Genomic DNA, 25806 nt, shown 5'->3' with positions numbered 1-25806 from the left:
GAATATGTATTTTGTTTCAATCTCTAGTTCATGTGAAAATGCATTAGTTCATTTTTATATACTGTTAGACAACTATTTTGATTATTTTAAATTGTATTAAAATAAAAGTATTGAAAACAATCACCTTCAAAACAACATAGATATAACATTGTTAATTCTCTTACCCATACTGTTTTTGGCCTTTGTACAAGATGTACGCTTTAAAATTTCACGTACCTACAGAAAGAAAAAACAGTGATGCAACAAACATTTTATCTCTTAGGATTAAGTTAATTACAGTGCTGGCACAAGCCACAGAACTACACATAAAAATAAGGTATTCTTCTGTAGTTAATTTGTAGCAATATTTAAACCAATCCTGTGTTTGACTCATGTATAAATATATTGTTTAGACCATTGCATTTAAATTTTGAACTAAATAGAACTTTTTACTAAAGTGCTATAGAAAAACCTAAGAAAGTTACATCTATGAACAATATTTGAATCCACTCGTTTAGTAATATATTTACTAACAATAACCTCTCCAGAAGGCACAACTCATAGATTATATATCTTCTCTTGAAGAAAAGGTTGAAAATATCAGTCCAAATTCTCACATGGTATAAAGTTGAGTAGCTCCGTTGACTTCAACAGACCTGTGCTAATTTACATCTGTTAAGTTCCACTGCCTTCATTGAATCTATGCCATTTACATCAGCTGAGATTCTGGCCTCAGTCTTTCCTATGCTTTTAAATGTTGTCCTGAAAGAAGAACTGATATTTGGCTAAATTCTACTTGCCTTTACTCACAAAAGCAACCACATTACTTTCATCAAGACTCTCAAATAAATAATAAAATAAAATAAAATAAAATAAAATAAAATAAATAATACCTAGCTCTCATATAGCACTTTTCATTAGTAGGTCTTAAAATGCTATACAAAGGAGCTCAGTATCATTATCCCCATTTTTACAGAGCATAAAACTGAGTCACAGAGAGGGGAAGTGACTTGCCACAGGTCACCCACCAGGGGAGTGGCAGAACTAGGAACAGAAATAAGATAAGCAGGAGTTGTATCTATTTTTGTTCACTTTTCCATTTCTTTTATCTTGGTATAGAATATGAATGATTGGCTGTATACTGTAATAATTTTGCTTATGTTATGAATCTAGAGAGCCTAGAAATACTATAGATAGGTCAGATCCTCAGCTGCTGTAAATCAGTGCAATGCCATTGAAGTTAATGGCACTATTAGGCTCTGGCCCTAAAACCTGTAGCCAAATCCTGCAAGGAATTAATTGGAATTATTCCAGATTTACACCAGTTTAAGAGAGAGCAGAATCTGGCTCTTCTTTTCAGTAACTGACATATTTACCAATATCTAAATAAATGCATTAGGAAGCATGACAACATGAAAACATTATACATATGAAGACTGCATTCTTTTCCAAGCAATGAGACAGATGATTTGTTTACCAACTGTCTGGATCTGTCGCACCTGATTGCACTTTTCTGTTGCTATGAAACAATAAGCAAATACTGATGAAGGGGAACCAGGTGCATTCATTGTTGAAGCAGATACCATTGAGCACAGAAGATTCTATCAATACTGAGGCCACTTGTGTTTACTTACTATTCGACTGCGGGTAGCATTGTCGAAAAATGTGTCTTTGTCTTTAATGTTGTACCTTAAAATGTTGAGAGACAAGATTAGTTACGTTTTCATGAATGCTACTAATGAATAGGATTATACAACAATTTGGTTAAGAATCCATCTGAAACAATTACAACAAAACCTGTATTAAGTGACCATTCAAGCAAAGGCTTGAGAAAAACCAGCTGCTTAAAGGAGAGGGAGGTGAAGCAGAACTGTATGTATTTCTGGATACTCTAAGGTGGTCTCTTAAGACAGAAGGTTGCCTGATCCTATTGAACTCTACAAATATTTCAGTGTATTAAGAAGACTGTGGGTTACACAGGTTGAAAGGAGGAGGAGGAGGAGGAGGAGTTAATGCAGAAACATTATCCAAATGTAAAATACCTTTTGGTAAGGAAAGTTTTTATTGTTTACATAGACTGACATTCTACGTTTTTTCCTTATAAAATAACCACAGTATTCTAACATTCCTTGACTCCATTAATGCTATCAGATTTCAATTAGCCTTAATGCAGATGTTCATTACTCTTTTTCAGGATGACTAAGAAAGTCAATACTACATTTGTTTCCATACAATCAATCCGTAACAGTTATGTAATTATTATATTATTACATAAATAACTGCTAAACAAACCCAGGAATCCTCATCAATGAAATTAACTTTGCCAGTTTACTCCCTCTAGCTGACTTAACATGTATTCAGTTTTAATGCAAATTGTCAGAAAGGGCAACAAATGATGTGGTAGGTCATTCTATTTATATGACTTTATTTGTCAGACATAAATGCAGGGAACCAGTTCTTAATGAGGTAATAAGAACTGCTAAACATCATATTAGGCCCAAACGTATTATTGTGGGTGGAAGGGCAGGTGGCAAGAATTCCTTATTTGCATAGTATTGGCCAAATTTTAATTACTTTCATAAATCTAATCTAACCAGAAAGAAAAAAAATGCTTCTTTATAAGTTATATATTTTTTACAAGCTAGACTGCATGGTTACTTTCCCTACTCATAATTTATTTGGTACTTTCAATTCAAGTTAAAAACACACCTATTTCATTGAATACAACCCCTTCTGTTACCCGCACAGTCATAAGTATCTTATCCAATGGAAGCAGTTACATCCAGTGAGTGAAATTCTGCATTGACTTATATCCTGTGCAAACCCACTAAAACCAACAAGCAGTATAAGGCTACATCTACACTACAGGGGGGGGTCGATTTAAGATACGCAAATTCAGCTACGCGAATAGCGTAGCTGAATTCGACGTATCAGATCCGACTTACCCTGTTGTGAGGACGGCGGCAAAATCGACTGCCGCGGCTCCCAGTCGACGGCACTTACTCCCACCTCTGCTGGTGGAGTAAGCGCGTCGATTCGGGGATCGATTGTCGCGTCCTGACGAGACGCGATAAGTCGATCCCCAAGAGATCGATTTCTACCCGCCGATTCAGGCGGGTAGTGTAGACCTAGCCTAAGTTAGATCCACATTCACTGAGACTACCTTACACCTTACTAATGTGCATGTGTAACATAGTCTACATTAATGTAACTTACACACGAAGGAACTGAAAGAAGATGCCAGTTAAAGAGGGAGTTGGCCTATCTTGCATCCTCTTGTTAGTTGCTTTTCTTGCTATGCCTCTCTTCTCATCTCTCGGCATGTAACTTACATCAACTCACCTTCCATTAAACTGACTCATAAGGCCAAATTCAGAGGTGATGTGACAAGGTGTGTAAGTTACCCAATGATAAGTAAGGGTGAGTGAGAATTCCACGGGCTCTGCTTCTCCATTCATTTACACCAGTGTAACTCCATTAACTTTACTGGACTTATTCCTGATTTGCATTAATTTAAGAGGAAAATCAGGCTCCATGTATGTCAGTTGAAGGAAGTAGATAGTGAGACGAAAGGTACTGTAATGTGAGGGGAGGCAGATGGCATAGGTTACCAAACTTAGACTCCTACTAGACTTATTTGGACTCACTTTTGAATTTGACCCATAGGGATAAATTCCGCTTAAAAGCAGTCAACTTTCATTTACCTCAATAGTAGCTGCACGTGCATATCTGAGAGCAGAGTTCAACTCAGATGTGGAGATGGACCTATGTCACAAAGTTCATATCAGGAACCAAAATATCTGATGTGTCAAGAGGTGCTTGGATTTTGATTCAGATACTTACTTAAGTACTAGGTTTTACAATGGAAGAAGGATACCAACAGAATTTTACAGTCTGCTTAAATGGCTTTTACATTTTAAAATACTCACAAATATATTTTCTCTCTGGAAAAGGGGTAAGACAAACTTTTCATCTTTGTGTTGTTTTGTTGTGGCACCTTGGGCTGCAGAGGCTTTGTAGCTTTGTGCCATATTTCATAGAGCTTCTTGAGAATTCCTCCTTCTTCTTTTATTTCATACATCTAAAGGAGTGAAAACCATGTACATTATCAAATGACTTTCAAAATGTGCATTTAAAAAAATACATAAGTGAGATGGACTGTGGTCCCATTTAAAAAGTTTAAAAATTGAATTAAAGTCTGTGGAGTCTCTGAAGATATACGCCTATGTAAGAGAGATCAGACGCTGTCCCTTGTGCTTTAGGTTACATCAGCCATAGTTCTGGTCCAGTTCCTAAGCTTCAAATAATGTCATTATGCGAAGTAGTTCTCAAGCACCTCAAGAGGTGAGACAGTGGTCAGACAATAACCTTCTATTCAGCCACTTACCGGAAGAATAGCATAAACGTACAAGGCCAAGTTCAGCAGTGACAATCAGTGGAATACATCACACAACAATAGAGCCCTAAACGGACACAAATTTATAGCGCGGATGTGGATATCCGCGGACATAAATCGGTATACGCGGAACCACAGGGCTCTCCCAGGAACTCTTCTGCGAAAGAAGCAGAATGTGAGGCCACCGCTCCCAGGAGCCAGCACCCCGATCCTCCGGCATGGCTGTACTACTCCCAGCCCCACTCAGGCAAGCACCAGGCTCACCAGCAGCTGTCTCTGGTTGCGCTAGTGTATGCAAGCAGCGCACATGCTCCCAGACAGGAGACGCAGGCAGCTGCATGGAAGGGATGGGGGCAGGGGTGGGGGCGGTACAGCCGCGCCGAAGGAGCTCCCGGCACGGGGTGCTGGCTCCTGGAAGCGGCGGCCCTGCATTCTGCTCCTTTCACCACTGTGGTTCCTGGGAGAGCCCTGCGGTTCCGCGGATACTGATTTATATCTGTGGATATCTGCATACGCGGATATAAATTTGTACCCATGCAGGGCTCTACACATCAAGTGTAAACCAGTCAGAAAAGGGGGCTAAATGAGTGTAACCATAGAAAAAATGTGCAACTTGCATCAATTTGGCATTAACGTGTGCAAAATAAGTCCAAGTTATATGACTAGTGGACAGAAAGATAAAAGGGGTAGCAGGAAAAGCAACTAACAGGAGAGTGTAAGGCCATGTCTACAGTGCCAAATTAAGTTGACCAAACATATGTTGGCAAACCGCCGCTGCAGCAATTGCATTGCTTGTGCATGTCTATACTTTCCTCTTTGTGTCGGTGGGGCACGTCCTCACCAGGAGCGCTTGTATCAATTGTACTGTCAGCATTGTGGGATGGCTCCTAAAAGCCACTAACTGTCGACATAAGCAATGTAGTGTCTACACTGAGACTGCGTCGGCCTAACTACATCGATCTTGACTCTGTGCTGCTCACGGTGGTGGGAGTTATTCAGTTGGTATAGCAGGGCAGTTAATTAGGTTGACGTAAGCTGTCTCGCGTCGTCGACCTAACTCCCTAGACCAGACCTAAGATAAAGCAGGCAGTGTAAGTTATGCTACTTTACCATTTACACTCACATAGACCTCTTTTCTGACCAATTTACCCATTATTTACATAACTACTAGACATGTTCCAGATTCTTCCAATGGTACACCCTTTTACTCCAAGCGGAATACAGCGGCTCATCATCTCTGTCTTACAGATTCCATTTCATTCAACTAGTGACTGTGATTGATTACACACCTGATTCACTCCCTACACACACCACTGTAGTAATCTTTGTGCAAAACATGCCTTGTGAGATATCATTTGAAAACTAACTCCTCGCTGGTCAGTAATATCGTTGTGAAATGTATGTCACGACATTATATGTAAAATTATGAACATAAGCTGAAATCATGAATGAAGTGTGTTTACCAGGCAAGTCTGGGGAGTGGGTAAACCTGTTTCTCAATGACAAAGGACAAGCTGATGCCTCTAATCAGGTGTCATCAAAGTTGATGGGCAATCACCTAGCAAGTGGCCATTCTTTGGCAAGGAAGCAGAGCAGGAACAAACAGATCTGCATCTTAGCAAACAACAGCATGGAACCTCTTTCACCACCAGACTTCTTGTCTCCAGCCACACAGTGGGAGTGAACTTTAGGTAGGGGTAACCCTCAGGAAAATGCATTTCAAAAAGTCACTGTACTGTCAAAGGGAAGGACAAAAACATCCCAAGGTACCTCTGTATATCCACCTCTTTGGGTATGGCTACACTATAGAGCAGGGGTGGCCAACCTGAGCCTGAGAAGGTGCCAGAATTTACCAATGTACATTGCCGCCTCCCACCCACCGACAGCCCCGCCAATCAGTGCCTCCCCTCCCTTCCCGCACCTCCCGATCAGCTGTTTCCTGGCGTCCAGGAGGCTCTGGAGGGAGGGGGGAGGAACGAGGGCATGGCAGGCTCAGGGGAGGGTGGAGGAAGGGATGGAGTGGGGGCAGGGCCTGTGGCAGAGCCAGGGGTTGAGCAATGAGCACCCCCCGGCACACTGGAAAGTTGGCGCCTGTCGTTCCAGCCCCAGAGTCGGTGCCTATACAAGGAGCCGCATATTAACTTCTGAGGAGCCGCATGTGGCTTCAGAACCACAGGTTGGCCACCCTTGCTATAGAGTTTACAGCAGTGCAGCTGTGCCACTGAAAGCTCCCTAATGTTGTCACTCTAAACCAGGGGTCTCAAACATGTGGCCCGCAGAGCTCTTCCCTGCAGCCCGCCAGGCTCCCCGCGCCCCCCCCAGTTACTTCCTGTCGCCGCCAAACTCCCCTCAACCCCGCCCCCCCCCGAGTTATTTTATTTGGCAGCTAAGCTCCCCGCGCGCTGCTCCCTAATGTTTGGGGCTGGGTCTCTCCCCCGGCCCCGCCTGCCGGAGCCTGCAGCTCATGCTGACTCCGCTCTGCCGGCTTCCAGCATCACCTGCTGCCGCAGGGTCCTAGTGCCCCCCTCCACTAGGGCCAGGGCAGGCTGCCCTTCCGCCCTAGTCCTGAGCCTCTCCAATGCCCCGAGCCTCTCCAATGCCCCAAACCCCTCATCCCCAGCCCCACAGCCCTCACCCCTGCACCCCCTCCTATCCCCAAACTCCATCCCAGAGCCTGCACCCCCACCCCCTACCCCAGCCCAGCGACTGCACCCAGCACCCAAACTCCCTCCCAGAGTCTGCACCCCAGACCCCCTCCCCCATCCAAACTCCCTCCCAGAGCCTTAGGCAGGTGAGGGCGGAGTTGGGGGGGGGGCAGGTTCTGGGCACCACCAAAATTTCTACAAACCTACCACCCCTGGAAGAGGCAGAGCAGGGGTGGAGTGGTGGTGCAACCCAGTGCACTGGGGGGGCTTTACTGAGTGTATACATTTTATTAAAACCGCTTGGAGGAGGAGGTGGAGAAGAGACGGGGCAGGGGAGGGGCCAGGGGCCGCGAGGGAGGTGTCAGTGATGTGGCCCTCGGGCCAATGCACTAGTCCTCATGTGGCCCTCATGGTCATTTGAGTTTGAGACCCCTGCTCTAAACCAACAGGAGAGAGAGAGCTCTCCCTTCGGTTTAACTACTCCAGCCCCTGCGAGCGAGCGGCAGTAGCTATGGAGAGCTTCCCCCACCAACAACATAGTACTGTCTGCACTGGTGCTTATGTCAGTGTAACTTATGTTGCTCAGGGTGGTGGTTTATTCACACCCCTGAGCGACAGAAGTTATGCCAACATAAGCTGTAGTGTAGACATAGCCTCTGTCTTTCACCCAAGAAGACAAAAGAAACAGACTTTGGATTTTGGGAGCCGATTCTGGCCTGAGAATTTGGTGAGCAATATTACTGGACACATATGGTAAGAGTTTCAACTTGAACCAAGTCTACTTGGTTAAATTTTAGTACTAGGAAGCATTTAATCTGCATTGCTCTTGTAATGCCTTATACTTATGCTCATTTAAAATCTCTCTCTTTGTAAGTAAATAAACTTGTTTTATTCTTTAAGTAAAACTAATCCAATGATGTGAATTGTTTGGGTAACTCTATTTAATGTAGCAGACTGTTGTATATTGGTCCCCTTAGATGGGTAACAGACCTAATATATTTGGACTGTCCAGGAGAGGTCTGGACAGTGCAAAACATACATTTTGGGGGGAAATCTGGGACTGGGAGTGTGTTGGGCTCCCCTGCAAGTGGTAACCAAAGTTTGTGGAAGCCAGAGTGTCACTGATGTGTGGCTGGCAGGCTGCAGCTACACACAGACGCTCAGGGTGTGACCTGCACGCTGTTTGTGAGCGATCTCGGTGGGAGCTACAGCAGCAAAGCATTGTGAGGCTGATGTAGACCCTCACTGGTCTGCTTTGCACCCCAGAATGTCATATTAACTGAATATTTGTTTCCTCTACTTTTAGGCATTGATCTTCACTGTCCCCTTTCACAACCAAGCCACTGGTGTTTGGGACTGCACTATATAAAGAATGGGCATATTTAGATATGGATTGACTGTGATATATGTAAAAAGCAACAGAGGGGCCTGTGGCACCTTTAAGACTAACAGAAGTATTGGGAGCATAAGCTTTCGTGGGTAAGAACCTCACTTCTTCAGACTAACAGAAGTATTGGGAGCAGAAGCTTTCGTGGGTAAGAACCTCACTTCTTCAGACTAACAGAAGTATTGGGAGCAGAAGCTTTCGTGGGTAAGAACCTCACTTCTTCAGATGCAAGCCTTGCATCTGAAGAAGTGAGGTTCTTACCCACGAAAGCTTATGCTCCCAATACTTCTGTTAGTCTTAAAGGTGCCACAGGACCCTCTGTTGCTTTTTACAGATTCAGACTAACACGGCTACCCCTCTGATATGTGATATATGTGTATTCGTGGAGGGGGAAACTGCTTGTGTGTCTATCTGTAACAGAGAGGAGGGCAATAACTGTGCATGGTGTGTGCATGTAGGCATGGGCCACAGGAGGGTAGTTTATAGTACTTGGTCCTCAAAGACTGATACTTGAACATGCTATTGACAGTTTTAGGCTTGGCAAGCCTGTCAATTCACCAGTCTAATAATGGTAATTGACTGTTCAATTGACCACCTATTATTTGAGCACAGTCAAATCCTGTCAAATATTCCAGCAAAAATGCCCTGGGGGAGATGGCAGCCTACCTTCTTGATTGCATCATGGTACCATTTTTTTGAGGTTTTGAACTTCATTTCATTGCGTTGCACATTTTTTTTGAGTTAAAGTAACTGTGTTAAGTAACTTATCTTTTGTAATTAGGCATAAGGATCTATCCAAGGCTAAGCCTACTGGAGATCATAAAGTCTTGCTTTTTTTGTTTTGTTTTCACTGTTCCAATGAATTAGTGCTTTAAAATATTTATCCATTTTTGACATTGTTTGATCAATAGTTGACTGGTCAATTGACCAATTATTTTTGGACCAGTTAAATGCCCAAGCCTAGCCTGTCTCCCTGCAGGAATGCAGATACTAGACAATTAATTACTGGAGCGAGGTGACAGTTTTCAAATAGTTTATTTGTCAAATAATGCAGTTTTGTTTGATTGGAAGCTATTCATGGACTTGACACAAATTCACCAAATATTTTTTGGCAAAAAATGTGTTTTAGGGCTTAGGCGCCATTCAAAAAATGGGCAGAGCGGGAGGTGGTGCCTGCCTTATATCGTTTAGCCCAGGCTTGGTCTACACTACATAGTTAGGTTGACATAAGGCCACTTATATCAATCTAATTATGTTAGTGTACATACTACAGTTAGGGTGACGCAGTGTCTGGGTAGACACTGCATTGCTTACATTGGCTGTTGGCTGTCATTCTTGTCATGCTGTCACCGGGGTGGGTGGGGGGCTCCAGCTAGAGCCTGGCTGTCCCCCCTCCCCTCCCCCGGTTCTCTGCTCCCAGCCAAGCTGCGCCCGCCCCACTCCCTGCTCGGAGCCCAGCTGCCCCTCGGGTCTCCACTCCCAGCTCCCAGCCCAGCTGCTGCCCAGGCTCCCCGCTCCCCAATCCAAATCTGGGCTGCGCCCGCCCAGCTCATTGCTCACCACTAGCCTGCTGCCCACAGGGTCCTGGCTCACCAATCCCCATGAGGAGCCCTGATACTGCCTGGAGGCTCCCAGCTCCCCATTCCCCACTGCCTTCAGTCTGGCTGCCCCCCCCCATCTCTCAACCCCCCTGCGGCTCCCCGCCACCAGCTCCCCACTCCCCACCACAGCTAGGCTCCTGGTGGAAAGCTGCATGTGGAACTGAGAGCCCAGACTCTCAGCCCCCCTAACACTGCTCCTCTTAAAATCAGTGGAAGTGCTTCTGGTGAGCATGCGCACCACCGACAGAAGGAGGGTAGTGTGGATATGAACTACCGCAGTAATTACTGCGGTGGTTGTAAGTCGACCTAACATAGGTCGACTTCTGTTTCTAGTGTAGACTTGCCCCGAGTGGTTAGGGCACTCACCTGGGATGTGGGAGACACAGCTTCAATTCCCCATTCTGCCCAATGTGGAGAAGGGATTTGAATAGAGGTTCCCCTCCCACCCCAGAAGCAGGGCTGGATTAACACATAAACTAAGATACAGCTTAGGACCTCACAATATGAGGGGCCTCTAAAAAAGAAAACACTGACTCCATTTCAAATTTTATCAAAATCGGTTGATAAATAAGAGATATGGGGAAAAAGAAGATTCTCTCTAAATATAGTCATTTTTGTTCAAATATGACAAAAATATACACAGCTACACAAATACCCTTACCCTACCCATGCCCTTCACTAATTGTTCATAATTGACAGGTGGGAGGCCAGGGCTGAGAAACAACGATAATTGCACTTGTAAAATTAGTATTTCTACAAGTAAGTCTGCTATCAGTCTCCTAAGGCAGCCTTTTGTTGGCCAGCTGCTACTGGTGAAATTCTGACCGTGCCTTCATAACTTATTTAAATAAATAAATAACAAATCTCATTGCCGATAAAATTGGGGAAAATGTGAGGTCGGAGACGGCAGTGTCGTGAAGCAATCCTGCCAAGCTCATAATTGTATTGGACTTGTCCTAGGAGTGACATTATGTATAGTGTCCCCCCTTGGCTGGTAATAGCCAATCTTTTGTTTACAGTCCAGCACGCTCAGTCGTATAGTGCCTTTGTTCCTGTTTTTCATTTTCTTAAGTGTTAGTGTGTTTTCTTCTTTTGATCTGTACATACACACAATTGTGTATTTTATGGATTTATGGACTTGGGTTGAATGGATCTTGAGGAGGATAAATTTGTGTTGGCTTTCCTCCGACAGTTTTGGGAACCTTCACAGTAAATATCAGAGAGTGCTGATGAAAGGATAAACAGAGGGTTCTGAGAGAAGTGAAGGAAGATATACATATATATCAAAATATTCTGAGTACTTGGTGAGCAAGTTATTTCAAACTATGTGCATATATGATTTATAGGCTATTAAATATTCATTATATTTGCTTGAATATAGGCTAGTTTTTCCCACTTTCTCAATGCCTGTCTAGAAATTACCAGTCTTTTTTCTGGTAATTCTTTCTTTCTCTTTCGCGCATATAGCTTGTTGTCACTCTGTGTGTCCGAGGTGTTTACTCGAGATTAATTAGTGGTCCTGGGGGAGACAGAGGGTAGAGAAGCGAACGTGAAGAGAGAGGTCTGCCTAGAAAAAAGACTGGGAATTTCTGCTCAGCAGGTTTGGAGCACGGAAGATAATATTTTATTATAAGTAGTAGGTTATGTAAAAATTCTTATATAGACTTATAAATCACGTATCATATCCATAATAAATTGTATTTTTATAGTATGGCAAAAGAAAAATCCCAACAATTCATTGTTTTGTAGCAAAAATTAAATTGGAATAAACATTTGTAAATATATTTTATATATAGTCTGGATAAACTTTGTATTTCCCTAACAAAATTAATCAATTTTTTTTTCATTTATTCATATGAAAAGAAGGATAATTTTCCTTATTCATGGTGGGGAAAAAAATTATATATCCTCTCTTGTTTTCCTTTGAGAACATAGACAGACTAGCACTAACTTTCTCAGAAATATCCTGGTAAAATAACACAGGTTTTCGGCATATATATATATATATATATATATATATATATATATATATATATATATATATATATATATATATATATATATATGCCGAAAACCTGTGTTTTTTTATATATATATATATAATTATTATATTATTTGTTGTTGTATAGATATATAAATCTCAATATTTATAATATAAAACTAAATTTTTTACTGGTTATTTTTTTTTTGTGGCTTTTTTTTTTTTAGTCTAATGGCAACAAACTGCTCAGGGGAAAGGTCATTTTCTCAACTGAAATACTGAAATATATCAAGAATGAACTGCGGGCAACAATGCTTCAAGAAAAGCTATCTGCCCTAAGCATTCCATAGCTTATAATTTGAGGACATCATCAATGACTTTGCTCTCCAAATATTTTGAAAGAAAATGTTTTAAATTTCAGTGTAAAAATTAATGTGATATGCAAACAGACATACTGCAGGTAGTATTGCTTCCATTAAGTAAGCTGGTCTGAGTAATTAACTGCTTTTGTGTTGCTGTAGATAAAAGTTTTCATATCTACTAATTAAGAAATCATAGATGAAAATGTTAATTTGAAACTATTTTATAATGCAAACAGGCATATTGCAAGACATGTTTTAGTTAGATTATTATTCTATTTTTACAACTTCGCCTTTGTATATATGCAAATAAAAAGCTTTCGTGTTTATATATTCAACATCCTTTCTGTGAAAATAATAAATTCATTTTTTTAATGGTATGGGGCCTCTTACACTTTAGATAGTTTAGGGCCACAGAATGTCACAATCCGGCCCTGCCCAGAAGCGTACATTAATCCCAGAGCTCTGGGACATTCTGGATTGAGTCTCTCTCAATCTCTCTAGTTGAAGTTGTTCCACTTTGTATAAATAATTAAATAGTCACTGGAGCAGGGACTTGGGCTTAGATCTCCTGCATCCTAAATGAGTGCCCTGACCACCAGGCTCCAGAGTCAGTCTCACATTCATGCTCTCTGGCCCAGTGACTATGAATAATCATGCGTAGTGACACTTTACAGTCACACATAAGATTATAAGGAAGGCAGCAGTGGTATCACCACCAGCCATTTAATTAACATAGCCCTTAAAAAATGCCTGAAAACAAACTATTTTGCATGAAACAACATGTTTTGTTTGAATCAAAACAGACTTCTTGGATTCTTAAAAATGTTACAATTTTCCAATTCAGTTTGACCTGAACCCCCATTTATTTTTTATTTTTAGAACTGCCAGTTAACCGAAAAAAATCATTTATTTGCCCAGATGTGCTGATTGCTATTATTTATTCATATTGTGGTAGCACCTACAGACCCCAATTATAGGCCAGAATGTCACTGTATTTCCAACAATCCACACAACAGAAAAGGAGTCCCTGCCACCAGGAGCTTATAACTTTGACATGATTTCCTTTACCTAATGAGTCATAGAGTTTAAGGCCAGAATGGACCACCAAATCATGTAGTCTGACCTCCTGCATCTCACAGGCCATCAGCACCACCCAGCATCCACACAGTACACGCAACAACCGACACTAGCCCAAAGTAATTATAGCCCACGGGGGACTGGACCACTGAGTGACACAGAGAGTGGGAAGAACCTAGTACACCAGTGCCTGAGGCCTTGCAATGGAAAATGATTGAGAAATATCCAGACAATCCTGGCAAGTGACCTGCACCCACACACTGCAGAGCAAGGGGGAAAAACAAACAAAAAACAAAAAACCCAAACCCTAAGGTCACTGCCAATCTGACCTGGGGGAAAATTCATTCTCAGCCTCACAAATGGTGATCAGTTAGACCCTGAGTTTGTGAGCAAGACCCAGCCAGCCCAGCATCTGAGAGAATGCTCGGTGCCACCTCAGAGCCCTTGCCCATTCCACCCAATGTCCCATCTCCAGCGATGGCCATACCGGACGCTTCAAAAAAAGGAGATTTAAAAAAAAAATAAATAAATAAATTGGGGGGAAGTGGGACTCCCTTTCTGACCCCTGCAAGTAGCTGGGGGAACAGAATTGAGCCCCAAGGCTGCTAAGCTTGCCCCCTACCATCATAAGCAACCCCGTCATACAATTGTAAAACTGACATCAGCAGGTGAGTTTAAATCTAGAACCTCTGAAGCTTAGTGCATGAGCCTCTACTGCATGAGCTAAAAGCCACCTGGCTCTTAACCAAGGCTTCAGCAGACTTATTAATCTCTAGCTGAGCTAGGTGCTACTAGAGGGGGACAGAACCTCACACCAAGCAGGCATAGGTTACACATTCACACTCATACATTTGTCCAGCTCTCTCCTAACACTAAGTGTGTTGTTTGCCTCCACAACTCCTATTGGGAGCCTGTTCCAGAGCCTCATCCTTCTCATGGTTAGAAACCTTCTAATTTCTGGCCTGAATTTGTAAAATGATCAGTTTATACCCATTCTCGTACACTCCCTGGTATTTACACTCCTTATGTATTTATAGACAGCAATCATATCCCCTCTCAGACTTCACTTTGCTTGACTAAAGAAGCCAAGTTCTTCCAGTCTCCTCTCATAAAATAGACCCTCCATTCCTTTGATCATCCTAATAGTTCTTCTCTGCACCTGTTCCAGTTTGAATTCCTCTTTCTTGAAAATGGGTGACCAGAACTGTACACTGTACTCCAAATGTGGTTTTATCAGTGCCTGGTACAATGGCATTAATACTTCTCTAGCTCTACTGGAAATGCCTCGCCTGATACATCCTAGATCGCATTTGCCTTTTCCACAGCCACATCACATTGGTGGTTTATAATCATGCAGTGATCAACCCACACACCAAGGTCTCTCTCCTCTGTCACTTCCAACTGATGTGCTACCAGCTTATAGAAGAAAATCTTGTTATTAGACCATAAGTACATGATCTTAGTGGGCTAATTGCCAGGTCAAGACCATTCTTCCTGCACAAAAAGAGTAAACTACTTACCAGGTATCAATTTAGTGCAAGAAGAATGACACCCGTACTTTCCTTTAGAGCTGAGGCTGCTGTGTCTGTGGCTGGGTGTCAAGTGCTAGGACCCTTCCTAAGAATACATAGTTGCTTTTGCTGACTCACTCTGATGTCAGGTGCTAGGAACCTGCACAGAGACATGGAGTTATTTCTGCTGACTCACCAGACCAGTTCCAGTTAATGCCACCTCAGGCTTATAAAAAGGATTTGAGTATTTCTTTGAAATGGAGGAAAATAGGGGTAGGAACAGAAAGACCGCGCTGGGAAAAAACCTAGGGAAAAAAGCCAAGCTCAGGAGGAAGCTTAGGCTGTGGGGAAGGAGGGTGAGGGTATGTTTTGTTGTTGTTGCTGTAAAAGTTAACATTCAAGTTAAGTCCCAGGTGGAAGTTGAGCTTTGGACACTATTCAGTGAGTGTGTCTGTGCTGTGGCAGGAAAAGATTCTGATCATTCACAGGCCCTCAGTGGGCAAGTAAAGATCTAACTGGGTCAAACACATAACTGGATGAATTGTGAACAATAATTTCATTATCAGCAAGAAATTTTGGGCAGGGCCTGTTGATTTCACATTGTTGTCCTTATTTGCAGCTTGGCATGCTTCTGGTACTTTTACAAGTGTGTGTATCTGCAGCCCCATATATTGGGCACGCAGACAAGCCATGAAGAGTAAGGTTTACAGCTGGGTTTTGCGGCTGCCTTGTTTTGCTTGAGCTGGCATGGCATGCTGTGAATGCTGTGGAACCAGCTCTGTCAACCGGGCTGTCCCTAGACAGGTGTGGGGCCCGGGACAAATCAGCCCCTGCTGGCTTTGGGGCCCTGCTCTGCACTGGAGTCTGGGACGGCGGGACAGATCCGGCCTGGTACTTAGCTGCCTGCTGCTGTGGGGCAGCAGCCAAGACCCCGAGTGCAGGGCTGGCAGCTGATACCCTGGGTGCAGGGCTGGCAGCCGGGAGCCTGGGGGTGCTGCCTCACCCCCGCCCACCTAGTTCCTGCGCCTATGTCTTCTGGGACTGACCGTGCCGGACAATCGCACCAGCCTGCGGGGGCCCCCAAAGTGCGGGGCCAGAGCAGTCGCCCTGATTCGCCCTACCCAAGAGACAGCACAGCTCTGTCTGTCAACATTGGTTGCCAAGTGCTGGTAGGTGGATCTGCCACAGGTTATATTCATTTATCTGGGCTGATAACATGGTGTGGAATACAGTGGTAACCTTGCTGCTGTGAATTAAATGGACCTCTTTCAGCTGAGGCATAGGCCCCTGAGTATGGTTCTGTTTACATCCAGTTTGATTATGACTCAAATGCAAAGCATTGAGCTGAATACTCAATACAGTTAGCTGAGAATCCTGCCCAAGATTTTAAAAAATATCTAACGATTTTGAGTGCTGAAACTGAGGCTTCTTATGGAGCCTGATTTTTAAAAAGTGCTGATTACCTGCCTTCTGAAAAATCAGGCCTTTTTAAAATGTCTAAAGCTGGGCACCTAAAAGTTATAGTCACTCTTCTTTAAGCTGAGAAAGAGCTACTATATTAAATATAACCTTTTTTTTTTGCATTCTTTCCACCTTATTAAAAAACAGTTACACAGTGTGCATCTATAAATGCTTTACAGATCAAAATGTGGTCTATTCACATTCAGCTGTTTTTCCATTAAAAACAAATGTTTTGTCAGATGCAGAAACATATGTAAAGTCAGATTTGCTCAAAGAGAAAATGTTACGGAATAAGTGGTTTATACTGGGAGATGTTTTAAGACTGAACATTCAAAAGCTTGTTTGTTTTCCCCCCAGATCACTATGGCACCATTAGGGTTGGTCAAAACATTTGTCAACTTTTTTTTAAATGTAAAATTGAATTTTTGACTAGTGAAAATTTTCACAGAAAGTATCTGATTTCCTAAAATAAAAATCTACTTTTTGTCCAAAACCCTCAAAAATACACTTCTACCCCGATATAACACGACCCGATATAACACGAATTCGGATATAATGCGGTAAAGCAGTGCTCCGGGGAGGCGGGGCTGCGCACTCCGGCAGATCAAACAAGTTTGATATAACACAGTTTCACCTATAACACGGTAAGATTTTTTGGCTCACGAGGACAGCGTTATATCAGGATAGAGGTGTATTTAGCTGTTTTTGTTGAGAAATGTTCAGTTTGGGGTTCCTAAACCAAAAATGTTGGGGTTTCAGTTTTTTTGAAAGTCTTTTTCCTACAAATATTTTCCAACCAGCTGTAATTACAAAAATTACAAAAATATAATTTCCTAGTCTGTGCATTTTCTTTAACTGGAGATGTCCTGTCTAGGTAACAGAGGGGGCTGTAAAATCATTTTGTCAACAATATGTAGACACCTTCTCACACAAACTTTCATGTTACATATTATTTACAGAGGCTCATGAAACATAACACTCTTAGTTTTTAAATAGTATGGGGTACCTTTTTAGGAAAGCTGAGATCCAACATCCCTGTTTGTGATCACATTTTAATCCTGCATAATTTTGGCCCATTTTTTGCACTCACAGAATGCATTGTGGGTGCAAATGGGAATACTTCTCATAAGTTTTTGATTTATGCTTGTTGTCCAATTGCCCTTTTGATCATCTGGTCCTATAGGTACAAGTATGGAAATTAGTTATACCACATTATTTGCTCTAGTAAATAACATTTGCATTTAGTTTGAAAATGTACACATAGATCTGAATGATTCACTGAATCCTGTTACTCGGAACAAGAGGACTTCCCCTTTAGAATTATAATATCAACATACGATAGTCTCTCTGTAATTATGTCTATGGATAATTTTGTACTAGTAGCAATATATTATACTTCTGGCTATGAATAAATATCAAGAGTCAGATTCACATTTACACTGTTCTGGTAATGCACAGGTGATGTAAAGTGGGTGTAAGGTTAACTGCATTAAGCATTAGGTATTATTGAGATGTCTCTGGTCTCTAGCAGGAATAGAAGGTCCATTATTTTGTCCCTTTCAGTAGAACAGCAGGATGCTGAAAAGGGGACAGGGCTGGTGATTCTGTACCAACCTACTGGCTGGTACTAAATCCACACTCCTATGTACAGGAAGCACAACTGGGGATATTGTGCCTGTCTGTTTGAAACACAATTTCCCCTATGTCTCTCCTGGGGAAGTGCAGCTCTACATTGCCCCCTGCTTAAGGCTTGGGGTTAAATGCCAACATCTAGTTCATTCTGAGCACATAACTTCTACTAACATCCATGGGAGATGTGGGTACGCCCAGCCAGTGTAAATGGCAACATGATCATGAGTTCAGGGAATTGTTCTTCAGGGTCAACACCCTGGTGATCAACAGGAGCAACTGGCACTAAATATCATACAAAGTTTCTATAGGTGTGAAGAAAAAAATCCATGGTGTTGAATATGAAGTAAGTGTGCGCACATGCATACACACAACAGCAAACTATATATTATTACAAAGATAGTCACTTTAACTTTCATGTTGTTGTCTGAACATTCCTGAACCCAAACTTTACTGAATTTCCATCCTTCACAATCTTTTATTATTTTAAAGGGATTTTACCCATAGAATTGAAGCCAACCTTATTTTTTCCCAAATAGTATCAGATAGTTTAATTTACTGTCATTCTGTCACTTGTCCAAAGATGCTTATGCAATTTGAGTGACCTTTGAGTGAGATTGAAAACACACCAAAAATAAAAGAGCAGGTAAGAAGAAAACTATCATAATTCCCAGTTCCTTTTATCCTCTGACCAAGCTTAATAACTCCCTAACTGAATAACTGACCATACACTAATTCTGATCCTATAGATGGCAACAGTTACTGAGAAAGAAGACATATTCTGAGATTTGAAGAACAGATAAACCAACACTGGCTAAAACAAATAACTGATAAATTACCAATTAAGACAATTGCTCCCGCTTCTGTGATTCAGCTAACATCAGGGCAAAACAACAGTTGCTGAGTAGAATCACTAACTTAAATCAGGAGCAGCTCCATTGATTACAGGAGAGTTACACTACATTTAAATGACAGCAGGATCACAAGTTCAGGGATTTGGTCTCCAAAGTCAACATCCTGCAGCTCAACAACTGCACTGAAAGCTCGGAATCTTCTCTGTAAATGCCAGGACAGGAAAGAACAAAACATGCCATTGTTTTTATTATACTAGGGCAAATCTGGAGTCACTGGTGTCAACAAAAGCAAAATCTTTGCCAGCATTCCCAGTGCTTAACACCCACCAGCCCGCGTCTCCCTTAACACTGACGTGCTTTCTTCCACACTGGACCTTATGCATGGGGAAAATTCCCGATAAAATCCCAACAGCTACTACCATATCCTCCTTCAAATCCCTCCTTAAAACTCATCCATGATGTCTACAAATCCCAGCCTGCTGATCATGGCTAGACAGGTGACAAGCTCTTTCCCTTCTTTTCTTTTTTTCTACTCCCGACCTCTATCCCCACTTAAAAAAAAAAAAAAAGCAACAATAGTGTAACTATCAAAGCTTTGCCAATTCTTCTCCAGACTCGTTTTTGCTTGTATGTTAGTCTCCATCCCCTATCCTTCCTTTGTTTGGCCTTGTCTAGATTGGCGGGGGGAAAGATTCTTTTCTCACATGAGTTATCTCAATCTAGCTAGTTTAACTCAATGAAAACTCTACTCACCACCAGTGTAGACACAGTTAACACTGTTAGCGCAATCTTAGCAAGTTGAGCCATAGTCTAGCCTCATCACTAGGCTTGAATGCAATCAGTTTAGCATGTGCTGAAGTACAATTGCTTTGTCTTGACTAAAGTTTAGAAAGTCTAGACTGAGCTAGGTATCTTCACCTAACAGGATACTTCTAAATCCTTCTCTAGACTAGGCCTTTTGGACAGATTTTCAAAGGTCTTTAGGCACCAAAATGCCTTTGAAAATCTGAGAGACAAAATGGGTGAGGTAATATCTTTTACTGAACCAACTTCTGCTGATGAAAGAGCTAACCAATCTGTTCCACTTTACATTTAGCTGTGACACTCAGATTATTTTTCCCAGGCCTGAAGAAGAGCTCTGTGTAAGCTTGAAAGCTTGTCTCTCTCACCAACAGAAGTTGGTCCAATAAAAGATATTACCTTACCCACCTTGTCTCTCTAATATTCTAGAACCAACATGGCTACAACACAAGTTTGAAAATCTGACCCTTTTTGTCTTTGTCTGACAACCCTTCAATGCAGAGATTCTCTTTTCTGTATTTGCACAGAACCCAGCACAGTGAGGTCCTATTGAGGCCTTTTAGAACGGACATAATATACATAATTCCTAGTAATAATTATAATAATTAATAATAAACAAACTGCACGATAGTAGTTCTGGGGCCTAACAAAGCCTCTTGAAAAAACAGCTTGACCAGAGATAAAAGCATTTACCACAAATGAAAGAAGGTTGTTCCTGCTTAATATAGCCTTTAATACTTATGTATGGGATTTTTCAAAGGCGCCTCAGGGAATTTGGTACCTCCTTCCCATCAAAATTCAAGGAAAATCCCCCTTTAAGTCCAATTGTGAATATTAAATGGTACTAAAATAATTCATAGAATGAACTAAAAAGCCGGATCTCCTACTTACACTGGTTTGACACTTTTGTAACTCCACTGGCCTCAGTGAAGTTACTCCTAAATTATAGTGGTGTAAGAGGAGAATCAGGCCCATAATGTTTTTTCTCTGCATAATACAGCTAGTTCCTAAAAGTGGGACAGTTCTTACCTTTTTAGTGGGCATTTTTATTTTAAGAAATTCTGCTTCTCGACTAAGCACATTCCAAGGTGCATGTATCCGCACAAAGCTCAATCCATGGCTTTTATTCTGAAACAGAAAAAAAGTGAAAATGATATCTGTCAGTAAAGAAAGTACAGCTGCAAGATTTCAAAGTGCTAAAAACCTCTTGTACATCACACAAAGCAGAAGCAACTAATTACAATATAAAATTACTATTACTGTACAGCTGCTATCACATTACTGGAGGGGTGTAAATGAAAGCATAACGCATCGTCCCACCAGAAGCACCTTTTATTTTCTTTACACAACAGCAGTGCACCATTTCTTAACTTATGGTATTGCTAATCATACAAGTGCTGTATTTACAGTAAGTGTCAACTAACATTTACTACTGTAGGGCAGCTCTGTAGTCATGAAGCTATCGTGAAAGTTAGGAAGAACCCTAAGAAAGAGTCATAACTGTTAAAAATAGTACCAGAACACAACTGCTGGCTTAACTCTTCTCCCACTGAAGCCAATGAGAAAACTCCCTCCAATGGGAGCAGAGATCAGCCAGTGCTGAACTATTTTGAAAATCCTACCCTTAGCGTTTGATAAGCACTCAAGCAGCATCCGAAGAAGTGGGTTGTAGCCCACGAAAGCTTATGCTCTAATAAATTTGTTAGTCTCTAAGGTGCCACAAGTACTCCTGTTCTTTTTACTCAAGCAGCAGGTAGCTGGTTGCAACCTTTCTCCACTTCCTCTTCCTTCCTACAGATGATGTAGTTGCAAGAGGAAATAGGTGTAAACTCTTACCTATTAGACGTCACCTATTGGATAAACTGTAATCTGAATCATTTCTACTCATAAACAACATCTTATAACAATGAAGGTTCAACATAAATATGAGAGCTGGTCAGAAAATGAGGGTTTTTTTTCCTGTGAGACAAGGTGGATGAGGTAATATCTTTTATGGGATCAATGTCTGTTGAAAGAAACCAGCTTTCGAGCTACAGAGAGTTCTTCTTCAGTTCTGGGAAAGATACTCAGAGTGTCACAGTTAAATACAAGGTGGAACAGATTGTTTGTTTAGCATAAGTAGTTGACACATAAGTGACCATTTAAGGTGAAATGTTGCTTTAATACCTCTGCAGTTATAGGACAAAATTGGGGCAGAGGAGGGGTTAGTGGGTTACAGATTGTTGTAATAAGCCATAAATCCAGTGTTTTTATTCAGACCATGATTTTTAGTGTCTAGCAAAGTTACAGATTTAAGCTCCCAGGTTTGTCTTTTGAATGTGCTGTGCAGGTTTCCTTTGAGGACAGGGACTGAGAGGTCAGATATGGAGTGATTGTCTTGCGAAAAGTTTTTGCCCACGGGTGATATGGAGTTTTTGGTCTTCCATCATTTTTCTGTGAGAGTTCATTTGAGAGTGTAGTGATTGTCTGGTTTTACCCACATAATTGTTATTGGGGCATTTAGTGCACTGGATGAGTTACACCACATGTTCTGATAGGCGTGTGTAGGACCCCTAGATCTTGAAGGTGTGTGGTTGATAGGTTTTGTGTGGAAATTTTGACTTTTTGTTGAAAAACCAAAGGTTTTCAGTCAAAAAACAAATCCTTTTTAGTTTTGGGGGGGGGGGGGGGGTTCAATGAAAATTCAAAAATGTCTGTGAAAAGCAGAGAGTTTTCACAAAAAAGTTCACTGAGTCAAATACTCAATTTTCCCTTGAAAAACAATTTCAACAGAATTTTTTTGGCCAGCTTTATTAAATATTTCTTCATAGAATCATAGAGTCATAGAATATCAGGGTTGGAAGGGACCTCAGGAGGTCATCTAGTCCAACCCCCTGCTAAAAGCAGGACCAATCCCCAACTAAATCATCCCAGCCAGGGCTTCGTCAAGCCTGACCTTAAAAACCTCTAAGGAAGGAGATTCCACCACCTCCCTAGGTAACCCATTCCAGTTCTTCACCACCCTCCTAGTGAAAAAGTTTTTCCTAATATCCAACCTAAACCTCCCCCACTGCAACTTGAGACCATTACTCCTTGTTCTGTCATCTGCTACCACTGAGAACAGCCTAGATCCATCCTCTTTGGAACCACCTTTCAGGTAGTTGAAAGCAACTATCAAATCCCCCCTCGTTCTTCTCTTCTGCAGAAGAATCCCAGTTCCCTCAGCCTCTCCTCATAAGTCATGTGCTCCAGACCCCTAATCATTTTTGTTGCCTTCCGCTGGACTCTTTCCAATTTTTCCACATCCTTCTTGTAGTGTGGGGCCCAAAACTGGACACAGTACTCCAGATGAGGCCTTACCAATGTCGAATGGAGGGGAATGATCACGTTCCTCGATCTGCTGGCAATGCCCCTACTTATACAGCCCAAAATGCCGTTAGCCTTCTTGGCAACAAGGGCACACTGTTGACTCATATCCAGCTTCTCGTCCACTGTAACCCCTAGGTCCTTTTCTGCAGAACTGCTGCCTAGCCATTCGGTCCCTAGTCTGTAGCAATGCATGGGATTCTTCCATCCTAAGTGCAGGACTCTGCACTTGTCCTTGTTGAACCTCATCAGATTTCTTTTGGCCCAATCCTCTAATTTGTCTAGGTCCCTCTGTATGCTATCCCTACCCTCCAGTGTATCTGTCACTCCTCCCAGTTTAGTGTCATCTGCAAACTTGCTGAGGGTGCAATCCACGGCATCCTCCAGATCATTAATGAAGATATTGAACAAAACCGGCCCCAGGACCGATCCTTGGGGCACTCCACTTGATATTGGCTCTCAACTAGACATGGAGTCATCGATCACTACCTGTTGAGCACGATGATCTAGCCAGCTTTCTATCCAGCCCATACTTCTTTAACTTGCCGGCAAGAATACTGTGGGAGACTGTATCAAAAGCTTTGCTAAAGTCAAGGAATAACACATCCACTGCTTTCCCCTCATCCACAGAGCCAGTTATCTCATCATAGAAGGCAATTAGGTTAGTCAGACATGACTTGCCCTTGGTGAATCCATGTTGACTGTTCCTGATCACACTTTCCTCTCCTCTAAGTGCTTCAGAATTGATTCCTTGAGGACCTGCTCCATGATTTTTCCAGGGACTAAGGTGAGGCTGACTGGCCTGTAGTTCCCTGGATCCTCCTTCCCATTTTTAAAGATGGGCACTACATTAGCCTTTTTCCAGTCATCCGGGACCTCCCCCGATCGCCATGAGTTTTCAAAGATAATGGCCAACGGCTCTGCAATCACATCCGCCAACTCCTTTAGCACCCTTGGATGCAGCGCATCTGGCCTCATGGACTTGTGCTCGTCCAGCTTTTCTAAATAGTCCTGAACCACTTCTTTCTCCACAGAGGGCTGGTCACCTCCTCCCCATGCTGTGTTGTCCAGTGCAGTAGTCTGGGAGCTGACCTTGTTCGTGAAGACAGAGGCAAAAAAGCATTGAGTACATTAGCTTTTTCCACATCCTCTGTCACTAGGATGTCTCCCTCATTCAGTAAGGGGCTCACACTTTCCTTGACTTTCTTCTTGTTGCTAACATACCTGAAGAAACCCTTCTTGTTACCCTTAATATCCCTTGCTAGCTGCAACTCCAATTGTGATTTGGCCTTCCTGATTTCACTCCTGTATGTGACCAATATTTTTATACTGCTCCCTGGTCATTTGTCCAAGCTTCCAATTCTTGTAAGCTTCTTTTTTGTGTTTAAGATCAGCAAGGATTTCACTGTTAAGCCAAGCTGGTCGCCTGCCATATTTACTATTCTTTCTACATATCGGGATGGTTTGTTCTTACAACCTCAATAAGGATTCTTTAAAATACAGCCAGCTCTCCTGGACTCCTTTCCCCCCTCATGTTATTCTCCCTGGGGATCCTGCCCATCAGTTCCCTGAGGGAGTCAAAGTCTGCTTTTCCGAAGTCCAGGGTCCGTATTCTGCTGTTCTCCTTTCTTCCTTGTGTCAGAATCCTGAACTCAACCATCTCATGGTCACTGCCTCCCAGGTTCCCATCCACTTTTGCTTCCCCTACTAATTCTTCCCTGTTTGTGAGCAGCAGGTCAAAAAAAGCTCTGCCCCTAGTTGGTTCCTCCAGCACCAGGAAATTGTCCCCTACACTTTCCAAAAACTTCCTGGATTGTCTGTGCACCGCTGTATTGCTTTCCCAGCAGATATCAGGGTGATTGAAGTCTCCCATGAGAACCAGGGCCTGTGATCTAGTAACTTCTCAGTCTGAAAGTCTTTTAGAGCACCTTTACACTTGCTTTTAATTCAAAATTATTCTCTCCCCCTGGCCAGGATGCATTTACTTATTTTAACTTGGTAACTGTATTGGTTAATATCCTAGTCACTTTAGGATACAACTGATACAAATTAAAGTATCTAAAATAAATTTGAATCATATCCTATTGGTTTCAGAAGTTTGAAGAGCAACTGTATTTCCATCTTTTGTATAGTGTATGAATGTTAAGGCGCTTTTGTAGACCACATCAAATGTCTGTTGAACATTATACAATATTTCCAAATAAACACGAAGGGAAGCCCCAAAGGCTTTCCATTCTTTATGCCAATATTTTGCTCTCAGGGCCCTCAGCTGTGAGGCAAACCATGAAGATCCAAACATTGGTTTCAGTTTACATTTCTGCAATGGAACAACATTATCCAAAACACTAGAGTGAATTGTAGAATGCCTGGTTTTAGTAACATTTCTCACCAGTCCACAGGGGAAGTCAGCTTTAAGAGTAGGAAGTAAAATTTTGCTGGGCATGAGCAGATGTTCTGGATAATAATTTGTTGAAAAATTAACAACAGATGAGAGTTTAAATGTCAATCAGTAATGATCAGGAGGCCTTCTCTTAGCCTTTTGGCTAAAATAAAGCAAGGCATCAGTTTAATATCTCCTATGTCCTCTATCTGGGGGACTATATCCTGCATTGGCAAGAAGGAGAACTGCATGATCTAATAGGTCTTTTCCAACTCAGGCTCCTATGACTGCATAGATTGGAGAGAAAATCAGTCACAGATAGACCAAGAGGAAAGACCAGATGAAGGATATGACCTTTTTGTATTAGAGCAGAAATATGTTGGAAAGTAGTACACTG

The 25806-nt window shown here is 42.1% G+C and overlaps 1 protein-coding gene across 1 annotated transcript in view; it reads right to left on the bottom strand.

Annotated features, from left to right (window-relative positions):
* Positions 1–25806, bottom strand: part of ANO2 (anoctamin 2) — a 309476-nt gene that overhangs the window by 217008 nt on the left and 66662 nt on the right. The window contains exons 5-8 of the mRNA XM_065411472.1: positions 20714–20812; positions 3909–4060; positions 1614–1668; positions 165–216 (exon numbers count right to left, since the gene is read on the bottom strand). Of these exons, the coding sequence (XP_065267544.1) occupies positions 165–216; positions 1614–1668; positions 3909–4060; positions 20714–20812 (358 nt within the window). The remainder of the gene's footprint in view (positions 1–164; positions 217–1613; positions 1669–3908; positions 4061–20713; positions 20813–25806) is intronic.

Source organism: Emys orbicularis, chromosome 1, assembly GCF_028017835.1.
Source record: "Emys orbicularis isolate rEmyOrb1 chromosome 1, rEmyOrb1.hap1, whole genome shotgun sequence".
In the NCBI taxonomy this organism is placed as follows: Eukaryota; Metazoa; Chordata; order Testudines; family Emydidae; genus Emys; species Emys orbicularis.
The sequence above is the reverse complement of the archived record's forward strand: the minus strand, read 5'-3'. Positions and strand labels throughout refer to the sequence as shown.